The following is a 13,715-nucleotide window of genomic DNA, read 5'->3' as shown; positions in this document are numbered from 1 at the left end:
AGAGCGAACTGGCTATATATATATATTATTCATTGCCTTTGGAAGCTTTATTGACTTCTAAAACTCAAGATGCATCTGCTATGTCTTATACTGATAAGAAGATATGAGTTTTGTTGTTGAATCTTGAAGAAGTTGGGATTCCTTTCATGGCCCCATCCACCCATCAAAAAGTTAATTTATTTTGGAATAGCTCATATAATGTGTATGTATATCTGTGTGTATATATCCGTGGTATTGTGTTGTTTCTATGTGTATGTATCTGTGTACCTGTGGTGTTGTGTTGTTTCTATATGTATGTATCTATACGGTGTTATGTTGTTTCAATAGATAAAATGAAAATATTTGAATAGATAGGCTCAACAAATAGATAGAATAAAAAATTAAACAGATAGGAAAATAAGTTTGGTAAATTTCAACAGATAGGAAAAATACGCTTTGCAAATTTTTGTATAGATAAAATTTGGATAGATAAATTTGTATAGATAAAATTTGGGATTAAAAAAAATATTAATCAAATAAGAAAAACAAAGCCTCGTGAATTTCAACAGATAGGAAACATACTTTGTAACTTTCAACAAATAGAAAAAAATTGGGGACTTGCGTGTAGGTCCTAATAGGTGGACTTATTGTCCAATAGGTTCTATACTAATTAATGACTTTTTCATCAAACACTATTAAAAAAGTCACTAATTGTTAATTTTTAATGACAGTTTGAAAATTTTGTCACAAAAAATGTGACTAATTATGAGTTTTAGCAACAGTTTCAAAAAATATCATAAAAAAATGTCACTAATTTTCAACTTTTAGTGACATTTTGAAAAATTAGTCAGAGAAAAACGTTATTAATTGTAAATTTTAACGATAATTTATAAAAATAGTGACAAAAAATTCACTAATTATCAATTTTTAGCGACATATGGAAAAAATCATCACAATTTTTTTTTAGCGACGGTTTTACTAACATTTATTTTCAATAATTTGATGAGAATTAAATCCAATTATTATGATCTATTGGTAATTTATCCAAAAAAAATAAATTAGATTAATTTCAACAGATATAAATTTGAACAAATAGGTTTCAAAAAATTAAACACATAAAAAAAGATTTGATCAAATAGATTAAAATAAAAGACAAAACTGGAAACAAAATATCATCTAATAAAAAAATACTCTTTACCACAATATTTCAGAAAACAAATACTTCTCAATAAAAATAAAAATAAAATACCTTCAAGATCTAAGGCCCCGTTTGTTTCGTTGGATATAAAATGGAGGATATAATATGATGTGGGATTTAGTCAGGATATATAATGAATAGGATATAAATATTGGATAGTATATCCCCCAAGTCATGTTTGTTGACTTGATATATAAGATTGGATATATGTTATGCATGTTTGTTTTACAAAATATATTGTGGGATATAACAAGTAATTTCCAAGATTGCCCTCACAATATTATATTATATTAAATTAAATTAAATAATATTATATTATATTATATTATATTATATTATATTCAAAATTTGTATTAAATTAAATAATATTATATTAAATTAAATTAAATTCAATAATATTTATATTAAATTAAATTCAATAATTATATTATATTAAATTAAATAATATTATATTAAATTAAATTAAATTCAATAATATTTATATTAAATTAAATTCAATAATTATATTATATTAAATTCAAAATTTTATATTAAATTATATTATATTAAATTCAATTCAATAATATTATATTAACTTAAATTAAATTAAATTATATTATATTATATTATATTCAAAATTTGTATTAAATTAAATAATATTATATTAAAGTAAATTAAATTCAACAATATTTATATTAAATTAAATTCAATAATTATATTATATTAAATTAAATAATATTATATTATATTAAATTCAAAATTTTATATTAAATTATATTATATTAAATTAAATTCAATAATATTATATTATATTAAATTCAAAATTTGTATTAAATTATATTATATTAAATTAAATTAAATAAAATAATATAATATTATATTATATTAAATTCAATAATATTTATATTATATTAAATTCAATAATATTAAATTAAATTCAATAATTATATTATATTAAATTCAAAAAAATATATTAAATTATATTATGTTAGATAGAAAAAAAGGTAAATTGGACTTTTTACATCATATCTCCACCAAGGGGATATGATATAATGGGGGGGTGTGGTATTGTATATCCTCCACTTTTGGGGGATATACAATCCCACCGGATATTATATCCCCTTAAAAAAAAAATGGAGATTTTTTTTTAAGATCCCTAATAATAACAATTTAGAGGCTAAAGGACACACAAAAAGATAGTGATGCCTCACGTCCCTGAAACAACTTGGCGCGCGTTTTTAATTATTTTGTGGACCAAAATACCCTCGCCAAAATCAACACAGAACCAAACTCATTCCGACGTCTCAGTTACATTCCAAACATCCAGCATCTTCACGAACAGGAGACCAGCAGAATTAGGGTTTCAACATCATCTGCACCATCGACATTACAGCTTCGTTATCCTCTCCAAAAATCATTCCCATTCCTTCCTCACAAATTTCTCTGACCTACGTTAAAGCTTCGTTTTCACGGCTCATCATCATCTCAGTCCATCTTCGTCACGTCGCATCTTCATCGCGGACCATATCAGCTCATCATTCAAGTTTCATCCTAACTCTGGTCAGTTTTTCTACAATACAACTAGATTTTCTCTGGAAACACAGTTAATAGCATTTTATAATAACCTTTCATAAATTAGGGTTTCAATTTCGTAATAAAAAGCTACCTGCATTTGAAAAAATTTATTTCTGTGTATTTTGAACTTATTCTTCAACATGTTTGTTTGACTTTATCTGTAAATTTCTTTGGCATTTGAATTTCTCTGATTTTTTATTAATGTAATTTTCTTCTTTCAATTTTCTCTGGCAAGTTTATTTTCACAACAATTTTTTGTGTTTTTATCTTATTCTTGAACATGTTTCTGTAATTCTGTCTATAAATTTTCCTGCTCCGTAAATTTCTCTGTAATATGTATTTTTAATTGCAATGTCTATCTTAATCTAGAATGTCTATTGCTTTCTTGCCTCTGTCTTAAGTTTCTCTGGTATTTATAATTTTCTCTGACCACATCACATCACTTTCCTCCCTTGTGTCTTTGTCATTTTAAATTTTCTCTGGAATTTTAATATTGTGGACTGGAATGAATGTTTCTTCTTGGAATTTTCTCTGCCATATGTACTTTGAGAAAAAGTTATTTCTCTGAATTTTGATCTTATTCTTGAATATGTTACTGTCATTTTGTATCTGAATTTCTCTGCTTTCTAAATTTCTCTGGAATATGTATCCTTCTCTGCAATGTCAATTACACTCTTGCCTCTGTCTTAAGTTTCTCTGGTATTTATAATTTTCTCTGGAATGAATGTTTCTTCTTGGAATTTTCTCTGCCATATGTACTATGAGAAAAAGTTATTTCTCTGAATTTTGATCTTATTCTTGAATATGTTTCTGTCATTTTGTATCTGAATTTCTCTGCTTTGTAAATTTCTCTGGAATATGTATCCTTCTCTGCAATGTCAATTACACTCTTGCCTCTGTCTTAAGTTTCTCTGGTATTTACAATTTTCTCTGACCACATCGCACCACTTTCCTCCCTTGTGTCTTTGTCATTTTAAATTTTCTCTGGAATTTTAATATTGTGGACTGGAATGAATGTTTCTTCTTGGAATTTTCTCTGCCATATGTACTTTGAGAAAAAGTTATTTATCTGAATTTTAATCTTATTCTTGAATATGTTTTGTCATTTTGTCTCTGAATTTCTCTGCTTTGTAAATTTCTCTGGAATATGTATCCTTCTCTGCAATGTCAATTACACTCTTGCCCCTGTCTAAGTTTCTCTGGTATTTATAATTTTCTCTGACCACATCGCACCACTTTCCTCCATTGAGTGTCTCTATCATGGTTAATTTTCTCTGCTTGTGTATGTAAATTTTTCTTGCATTTTAATATTATGAATTGAAATTTTCTCTGGAATGGAAATTTCCTCAAGAATGTGTAATTTTTTTCAGAATGTGCATTTTTCTCTGGTATGTTTATTTTGTTCAATTCTTGATTTCAATATGGTATACTTCTCAGTGCCATGTTTACATTACTTTGTTTATTTTATCTTTGCTAATTGTGGAATGCAAATTTTCTTTCACTTGCCATGTTTTACTTTTTTCTATCATTCATTTTCTCTGGTATGTTTACTTCTATCTGTAATTTAAACAATTATTGAAAATTTCTCTCCCATGTTTATGATGCTGAGTTGATTTTCTCTGACATGTCAAATTTTCTGTAATTTTCTCTTATCTGTAATTTTCTCTGGCATCTCCAATTTTCTCCCTTATCTGTAATTTTCTCTGACATTTCCATTTTTCTCTGGGATTTAATGTTGACATCTCTATGCTTTAATCATTGTCTAGAAATGGCAAAACGTAAAGGCAGCGAAACACCGGAAACACCAAGCAAAAAACAGAAACTGTCTCAGTCTTCTTATGCACAAGGATCAAAAACCAGCAGCAAAACACTAGAAACACCAAGGAAGCAAGAACAACTCTCTCAGTCCTCTTATCATCTAAGATCAAAAACCAGCACTAAAACACCACAAACTCCTTCCCAAAACACACAAGTCCAAGCTGATGAAGCAACTAGCATCCAGATGAGTACCCCAACTTCAAAAGACTCAAGCTCAAGGGGGAAAAAACCTGTTAAACTCCACAGAAAGAGAGCTCACTACAGCATTCAATACCGATCCAACCTCTCATCTGTCGTCTCCTTCTTTCAAACACTTAAATTCAGTTCAAAACATCTTCTAGAGCTTCAAAAGACCCCATTCTGGTATTTGATTCAAGCTCTAACCACTGGAAGGATGGATCCAAAGAAATCTAGGAAATCCGATGATGATGTAGTTGTCATAATCCAATGTTACAATGAAAAAACAAAAGCATTCACAGTTGGGAAGAAGAACCTGACCTTTACAACAAATGACATGACCTTGATTTTTGGTTTGGAAGGAGGTAAAGGAGCCATGTCATTAAGATACTCTAAAAAGCCAAAATCTACATTCCTCAGGAGAAGATTCCAAAAGGACACAAGGCTCACTGGTCCTGTTCTTAAAAATGCCTTGGTCAAAGCAATGAAAGGCAAGCAACCAACTGACTTCAAAGATGTAGCAATCATTGTTACATTGTACTTGTGTCTCACCCTATTTTTTGCAACAAGTGGGAATTCAATAGGTTGGGTTTTTATAAAGTATGTGGAACCTCTTGAATCAATGAAACAGTATGATTGGCCGGAAGCAATCACATCAACATTGATTGATTCTATCATGGCATTGCATAGAACTCCAGAAAAAGTTACGGGGTGTGTCATTGCATTGCTGGTAAGTATAATATCCATTCAAATTTGCAGTTATCATACTTACAAATTTGTGCGTTTACAAAATTTTATTTACTTTCATTTTCATCACAGTATTGGCTATGTGAACATGCAACTATCATTGACTCAGAAGACAGTAACACAACAGACTTCCCAAGATGTGCCAAGTGGAACCTTCAAACCTTGACGAAACAGCTGCAGAAGACACCAGTCCACTCTCTTGCACCTCGACAGGTTAGATTCCTATTGCTACCGAAATCTCAGTGAAATTTCAAAAATTTCTCTGACTACTGCTTTGTTTCCCTCCTTATGCATTGATTGATTAAGATTAATTTTCTCTGAAATATCAATTTCTGTTTTCTTCTTTGTTAACCACTGGTCTATTTCTGCCATTGTAATCAATTTTCTCTCCCATCCAAATTTCTCTGACCACAATTGTAACACATTAACTTATGTGCCCTGATTCATTTTCTCTAATATCTGAATTATGTTCTTTGTCACATAATTTTCTCTGGCCCATCAAATTTTATCTCCTTGTGTGTAATTTTCTCTGCCCATAACTTGTGTGCCTTGCATCTTTGATTAACACTGTTTATTTCTACCCTTCTAATGAATTTTCACTGGAATTCAAATTTCTCTGACACAAATATAGTAAAACATTAACTTATAAACACTGTTTATTTCACTGTTTCATAATTTTCTCTGCCCCATACAATTAACTCCATGCCTCTAATTTTCTCTGGCCCAATACAATTTTCTCTGAAGTTTGTTTCCAATTAGTATCATTTAGATGAATTTTATTTTCCTTATTTGAATTTTTTCTCTGAGTGAATTTTGTAACATTTCTCTAATAAAAGAGTCTCCTGTTACAGATTGATAACAAGCAGCTAGTCAAAAACCCATCTGAGGAGTTTTGTCTTGGCAAAAAGACGAAGAAAGAATTAAAAAAGGCAATTGTCATATTCAAGGAGAAATTACAAGATCCATCTGAAGATGGAGGGAATGAACAAAAAGAAGAAGAAACCACCAAAGAAACCAGCAATGGACAAGAACATCAAGCAAGCAGCACAGAAGAAGAAACCACCAAAGAAAGTGAAGAAATAGAACCAGAAGACAAAGAACAAAATGAACAGAAAGAAAATGATGAAGAAAGTGATGAAGAAGAAAATAATGAGCAGATGGACCAACAACATGATGAAGAAAGTGATGAAGAAGAAAATGAACAGAAAGAAAGTGAACAAGAAGATGAAGATGAAGATGAACAAGAAGAAGAGAACAAGGATGAAAGTGATGAAGAAGAAAATAATGAGCAGATGGACCAACAACATGATGGCATTTGTGGCTCAACAATGCATCAGCCTGAAGAATTTGAGGAATCAAAGGATGCCCAAATTGCTGATCTACGTCAAAGACTGAAGGCACTGTCTCAATCTAAAAAAGAAGAAGACAGAAATTGGATGGAATTACTTGCTGAAAAAGATATTTCAATAAGAATCCTGACATCACATAACTCAGAACTTCAAGAAAAAGAAAGCACAATCCGAATGAAACTAAGGATGTTGGAGGTTGAAAAAGCAGACGATGCAAAAACAATTCAACAGTTGAGGTGTTCAAATTCGGAGCTTGAAACTGAAAATGCCAAATTGCATGAACAAGTTCAAGAACTATCTGTCCAACTAGCAACACAACCATACCGAACACCAACACAACTTCAACCACAAGGTCAGTGAAAATCTTGAGCCACAAAAAGTTATGTCCTTGTGCCATCATAACTCAGAGAAATTTCTATTTATTATAATTTTCTCTGTCATTGGTAATTTTCTCTGGAAGTTATATCTCTCTCAACACATTAGTTATATTTCTACTGCTCATTTCATTTCTCTGTATATTTTCTTATTCCATTTTTGGGGCTTGTTTGATTTTCACTGTATATAGTTGGAATGCAACTGGAACAACAACCAACAACCCAACAAGAGCAAATCCCACACAAACAACAACCGAAACAAAAGAAGAAACTCTATGGTAACTACAAAATATTGAATTAAATAAATTTACATATTGAAATATCATCTGTTGCTTCAGAGAAATTTCACTTTTCCTAATATTTTCACTGCCTACAGTCAAAAAAGATCCAACCTCAATGATAAAAAATTTAAAGGCAAAAGAAAGGAAGGAAAAGCAGCATGATCCAGAATTCCAATATCCGAAAGTTGCGAAAGTGACTAGAGCTTCAAAACAAGCTGCAAAACAAGTTGAGCAAAGCACAAAGGACAAAGAAGTGCTTGATGCTGATGCATACGTCTTGCCTCAACCTATAAACATCACAAAATCTTGGGTCTTTCCACAAACTCTTCCCATTTCAAGATTGATAAAAGATCATATAAAAGACATCTTGCAGCACATATCAAATGTGTCTGGGCTTGAGTAAGTACAACAAACAAAATAGAACATAACAAACAACAAATTACAAACTTATGTTGCATTAACAACAATTCAATCCCTTCTTTGTCATCTTGTAGAGCTTTAATTTGGACAAGTGAGTTGAATATCATTACCTTTGAAGACATTGGAAACCTCATAAAGCAAAAAGAAATTGCCAACAATGTAAGTCTTTCCCTTTCATCAACATTTCTCTGCAATGTTCCATCAGCCTTTATAAAACAATATTACAATTATAAATCATATTTTTCAGGTCATTGATGGCTATGGAGAGATCCTTTTGGCTGACCAAATCAGAGAGAAACAACAACCAACCTCATTTTTTTTCACATCCATGTGCTTAGTATGTTACTACTATTTTTTTTGATTTTCTCTGGAATTTACTTTCTACTTTCTCTTCTTAATATACTTCTTGAAGTCAGTTGTGTCACTAACAAAACCATTTTTTGATTTTCTCTGAGCACAGAATTTCATCAACATGACAGAAAATCAAAGTTTTCGAGTGTCCTTATTTGACAAGCATATTGAAACAGCATGGAGGAACTATAGGTTCCTCCATTTCCCAATAAATACTGGAGGTAATGAGAAGTCCACACATGGAAATCACTGGACCTTGCTTGTCCTGGACAAACAAGACAATTTATGGAGGTTCTACAACTCATTGAGGCCAAGGAGGGATGATGCAGAAGACAAATATGTCAAAGATGCAAAACAATTGGTAACGAGTGCAAATTTCTCTGATCCATCATCATCTTTATGTGATGATAATTTTCATAGAATCCCATTGACTTGTCCGTAAATTTCTCTCTTATATAAAAATTATTTTTTTGCAGCAAGATTACGTGGAGAATTTTCTGAAAGCTTGTCTTGAAAGAGACGCTCAATCACAACCCTCTTTCAAATTAATTAACTCACAAAACACAAGTTATGACTTTGAGTATGTCAACAATGCTCCACAACAAGAAAGCGATTCGTAAGTTTCATACATCTATAAATAAGATAATTTCTGTTGCATGTTTCTTAAAACTAACCATACCTATAATTTGTATGCAGTCTGGATTGTGGCCTCTTCGTCTGCTATATAATGAAACAATATAGCAAGCATGAACCTATCAAATCCAAATTATCCACACAAGAGATAAGGTTGATGAGGGCAGAACTCATAGAGAGATTTGTGACCGAAGTTGGCAGGTCATGGACTGAACCAATTGAAATACCCCCAGAAGAACCACAAATGTAATAGTGAAACTAGTGAAAGGAAGACAATGTACATATCCACACAGAGAAAATTGTCTCACATATATGTATATATCCTTTCTTGTTCATACATTGAAGGAATGATGATCCTTGACGTATATGTATATATCCTTTCTTGACTAATCTAAATTTCATTTTTTTTTTTTTTATTTCGACTAATGTAAATTTCAACAATTGTCTACCAGAGAAAATTGTCTGCAGAAATTTCTCTGGTATAAACTACCAGAAATTCACAGAGAAATTTAACTTGTATCGTCCCAAGGGGATGCCTATATGATCATGTAATCTGTAAAACTTTGTGTTGGTACAAAACAATCATCAAACTCAACAAAACACAAAGCACACAATAATTTTATCTGCCACTGGAAAATTTCATTGCATGAATTTCAAATTTCAGACCACAATGCCCATATAGTTTTCTCTGTTGGTGAAAAATTTCTCTGGATGAAAATTTCTCTGGCTTTGACACAAATTTCTGAGTTCAAGTGAGTCCAGAGAAATTCTATCCTGGTCCAGAGAAATTCTCAACTCAGAGAAATTTTTTGAATCCTCTGTCTGCTGTGCACATTTCTTGAAATGACTGATATGAAGCTACCAGAAATTTACAGATAAATTTAACTCCTATCTCACCAAAGAAGGTGCCTATATGATCATTCAATCTCTAATGCACTGTGTTAGTACAAAACAATTATCAAATTGAAAAAACACAATCCACACAGTACTTTAGTCTGCCATTGTCAAATTTATGTGGATGAATATGAAGCTTCAAAACACAACACACAGAATTTTCTCTGCCATAGGAAAATTTCTCTGGATGAATTTTACAGGTACTACAAACCCACTGCCTATAGTATATATCAACAAACACACTTTAACTCATATTGAAAAATTTCTCTGGATGAATTTGATTGATATTATTATATACACTGTCCAAAAAATAAATTTCACAAAACAAAATACACAAAGTAATCATCAAATGTATTATTCCATCAATAAAATGTATAATCCTCAACTATTTAACAAAGGTTCCTTGCATGTCCTCTTATTATGGTGACCAATACTCTCACAACGACTACACTTAATCACTCTTTTAAACTCTCCAGTAGAAGCAATTCTGTTCTTCTTCGGCCTCCCAGCAGGTCTCTTGCTCAATGGAGGTAAAATCATAGCATCTTCAATGCTACACACAGGTTTTTCAACAGTTGGAACTGGGCCAATCGAAAAGGAGTATGCTTGACGATACATATCAGCATGAAAAAATGGTTCAACAAATGAATTCAAATTCTTTCCACTCCTAAAAATTGCAGCAACAGCATGTTGACATGGATACCCATTTATTTCCCATTTTCGACATGAACAAGTTCTCAACCCAAGATCAACCATAACCGAAGGAAAACAATGCACTTCAAAGACATTATCAGATGATAAACTCACATTCCATGTCCTCCCGTCCAAAAAAGACTTCTCCAACACACTATCCATACGAGGACACAAAATTTTATTCCATTTACTAGAGAGCAGCCTCCTATCAGACCTCATATTCATGATTTGCAACCGTATCATGTCCACCAAATTTGTTATTGGCAAGTGCCGAGCTTCTCGTATCCATGAATTGAATGACTCAGCAACATTTGAATACATCTCACCATAACGTTTCCCTGCAAAATATGCATCACTCCAATTTTCATATGGTAAACTTCTCAAGAAAACACTCACAATGTCTCCTCCCTCACTTTTTAACTCATTTAACTTGAAATGAAATGATGCCTTTGTTGGAGCATATGCACATTCTGAAAACTTGGACACAATCGTCTCCCTAACCAAATTTGTGTTTCCACATGACAACTTATCCCTCAAATTTCTCTTTAGATGTTCCAGACAAAATCCATGAAAGCAGTTAGGGAAAAACCTAGCAATTCCCTCCACAATTCCACAATGTCGATCTGATATGAAACTTATCACCCTTTCTGATCCTAATACTCCATATAAATGTTCAAGAAACCAACACCAATTGTCTTTATTCTCAGCATCAACAACAGCAAAAGCTACAGGAAAAAAACCTACAAAACAAATAGGAACAAGCATATTAGGTACACACATGCAGAGAAAAATAGAACAATAAACATCCAGAGAAAATTCACACATTGGCAACATCCAGAGAAAATTGAATAAGTGACCAGCTACAGAGAAAATTCACGCAATCATAATATACAGAGAAAATTCACTTAGTGACCACCTACAAAACAACAGAGAAAAATAGAACAATAAAACAACAAGAGAAGTTTGACACTGCCAACATCCAGAGAAAATTCACACATTGGCAACATCTAGAGAAAATTGACTTAGTGACCAGCTACAGAGAAAATTCACACAATCATAATATACAGAGAAAATTCACTTAGTGACCACCTACAGATACAATTCACACAATGACAACATCCAGAGAAAATTCATACACTGACAAAAATCCATTGAAAATTCTCACAGTGGCCACAACAATAGAAAATCCACACAGTGGCCAAAACCAGAGAAAATTCACATTCACTCAATTCCTACATGTATAGAAAATTCACATACTTAGATAAAAATAGATATATTTACAATTACCTTCATTCCCATCTTTCCACGTTGCAGCAAGCATAACTCCTTTGTATCGTCCTTTCAAAAATGTTCCATCAAGAAAAAGCAATGACCGACAATATTTGAAACCAGCAATGCATGCATGAAAAGCCACAAACACTCTTTTGAAACGCTTGTTATCTTCAAAATCTAACTCAAAACGACTCCCTGGATTGTTCTTCAATGCCTCATCAAAATACCACCGTAATTGATCAAATGACAAACAAGAATCCCCATATGTACTACATTTTGCTTTCTCAACACTCAACCAACCACAGTTATAACTAATTGAGACCCCATACTTGTCTTTCATTCCTTTCACAACATCCACTGGACGAGTTAAAGGTTTTGCACTTACCTCTTCAAGTATCAACCCAGAAACCAAGCTGGAAGTCATCCTCGAATGTTTACTCGTACGAACTGCCACACCACACGTATGTTCATTGTTCAAAGTCCTTATGTAGAAGAACCCATTTGTTTTTTCAACAGAAGCATGTACACGCCACATACATCCCCTTGATTCCTTATATGCACATTCTGCCGTAACCCTCAGCTTGTCATTTTTAACATACGTAAACTGAAAACCAACCTCAATAGCATACTTGCATAAAAAAGTACGGAACTCAACCACACCACCCTCAAACTTTTGTCCAACACTCGTAATATTATTCCGCCAACTAGCCGACAATAACACCTTTTCTTGGTGAGAACAAAACTTAGAGAGTGAATTCCTTTCAACATCCACCAGCCTATCACACTCACCATCCACAACATCTACCCAATTAGACCCCACTTCATCCTCTTCATCAGAAGTACTACATCTACTAACTGAAACATCAACTATATCAACACCGCGTGCACAAACAACCCTCAACATATTCAGAAAATCAATATTATTTCGAACCATACAATTCGGATGGCCCAAAATAGAATATGAAATACACATAGTCTCAGGTTTCAAATTCTCCCATGTTTTACACAAAATGCCAACCAATTCCTCAAAATTCAATTCGCATGAAACATTAATGACAATAGTATCATTCCCATATTTGCACAGCAACAACACTGCACTGTCCATTAAAACTGAAACAAAAAACAACAAAAAAAATCACACAAACACTTCACAATAACAACATCTCTGGTCAGAGAAATTTCTAAAAATTATAATTTTCTCTGAACTTAAAATAAAACTCCAAAGACATCTACAAACTGATATTCACCTTCAAGATGATAAAAAACAAAATCACAGAAACTTAATGAATCACAGAGAAATTTACTGCTAACAATTAAACACAATTATAGAAAAAAAATCACATAGAATACAAGTCCAGAGAAATACTTTTCTCTGAACTACAAACTGAAAGTGAGTAACAAACTTACAATTTTCTCTGAACTACAAATACAAGTATAGAGAAATTTATGAACTTACATTGACTTTCTCATATTCTATCTCCATTACAAACTTCTAATAATATGTCCATATGCACTTATAATTTCCTCTGGACTACACAAACAATAGTGCAGAAAATGAAATTTCTCTGGTTTGAAAAAACATAGAACACAACTATAATTCATCATCATGTTGATAAAAAACAGAGCACCAAAAATGAACTCTAAACATCAAAATCACCTACACTGTCAACACTATCTGAAATTGATCAAAAAAACAAAGAATGAAAAATTAATTCCAAAAATAAAAATCAACTCTATCAAGCTGGCCTCTCTCTAAACAAAAATCAAAATACATTTGGAATCTAAATCGAAAACAAACCTAATCCAACTCAACTCAAAAACCTACGCGATCAACACACTGTCAACACTCTTTCAAATTGATTAAAAAACAAATAATAAAAAATTAATTCCAAAAATAAAAATCAACTCTATCAAGCTGGCCTCTCTCTACACAAAAATTCAAAACAAATATCAAAATGCATGTGCTATCTCCATC

At 32.0% G+C, this 13,715-nt stretch overlaps 1 protein-coding gene across 1 annotated transcript; it reads left to right on the top strand.

The window, feature by feature from the left end:
• The first annotated feature begins 2,294 nt into the window (after positions 1 to 2,294).
• Positions 2,295 to 9,292, top strand: LOC145802013 (uncharacterized). The gene is made up of 11 exons (XM_082894169.1): positions 2,295 to 2,716; positions 4,498 to 5,456; positions 5,546 to 5,686; positions 6,325 to 7,174; positions 7,388 to 7,474; positions 7,573 to 7,876; positions 7,972 to 8,056; positions 8,145 to 8,234; positions 8,358 to 8,609; positions 8,725 to 8,864; positions 8,945 to 9,292. The coding sequence occupies exons 2-11, from the start codon at positions 4,500 to 4,502 to the stop codon at positions 9,129 to 9,131; spliced, it is 3,093 nt and encodes a 1,030-aa protein (XP_082750295.1). The 5' UTR covers positions 2,295 to 2,716; positions 4,498 to 4,499; the 3' UTR covers positions 9,132 to 9,292.
• The last annotated feature ends 4,423 nt before the right edge of the window (positions 9,293 to 13,715 follow it).

This window comes from Camellia sinensis, chromosome 11 (genome assembly GCF_055761805.1).
Source record: "Camellia sinensis isolate YWXY chromosome 11, ASM5576180v1, whole genome shotgun sequence".
NCBI lineage: Eukaryota > Viridiplantae > Streptophyta > Magnoliopsida > Ericales > Theaceae > Camellia > Camellia sinensis.
This window is presented reverse-complemented; position numbering and strand designations above follow the sequence as displayed.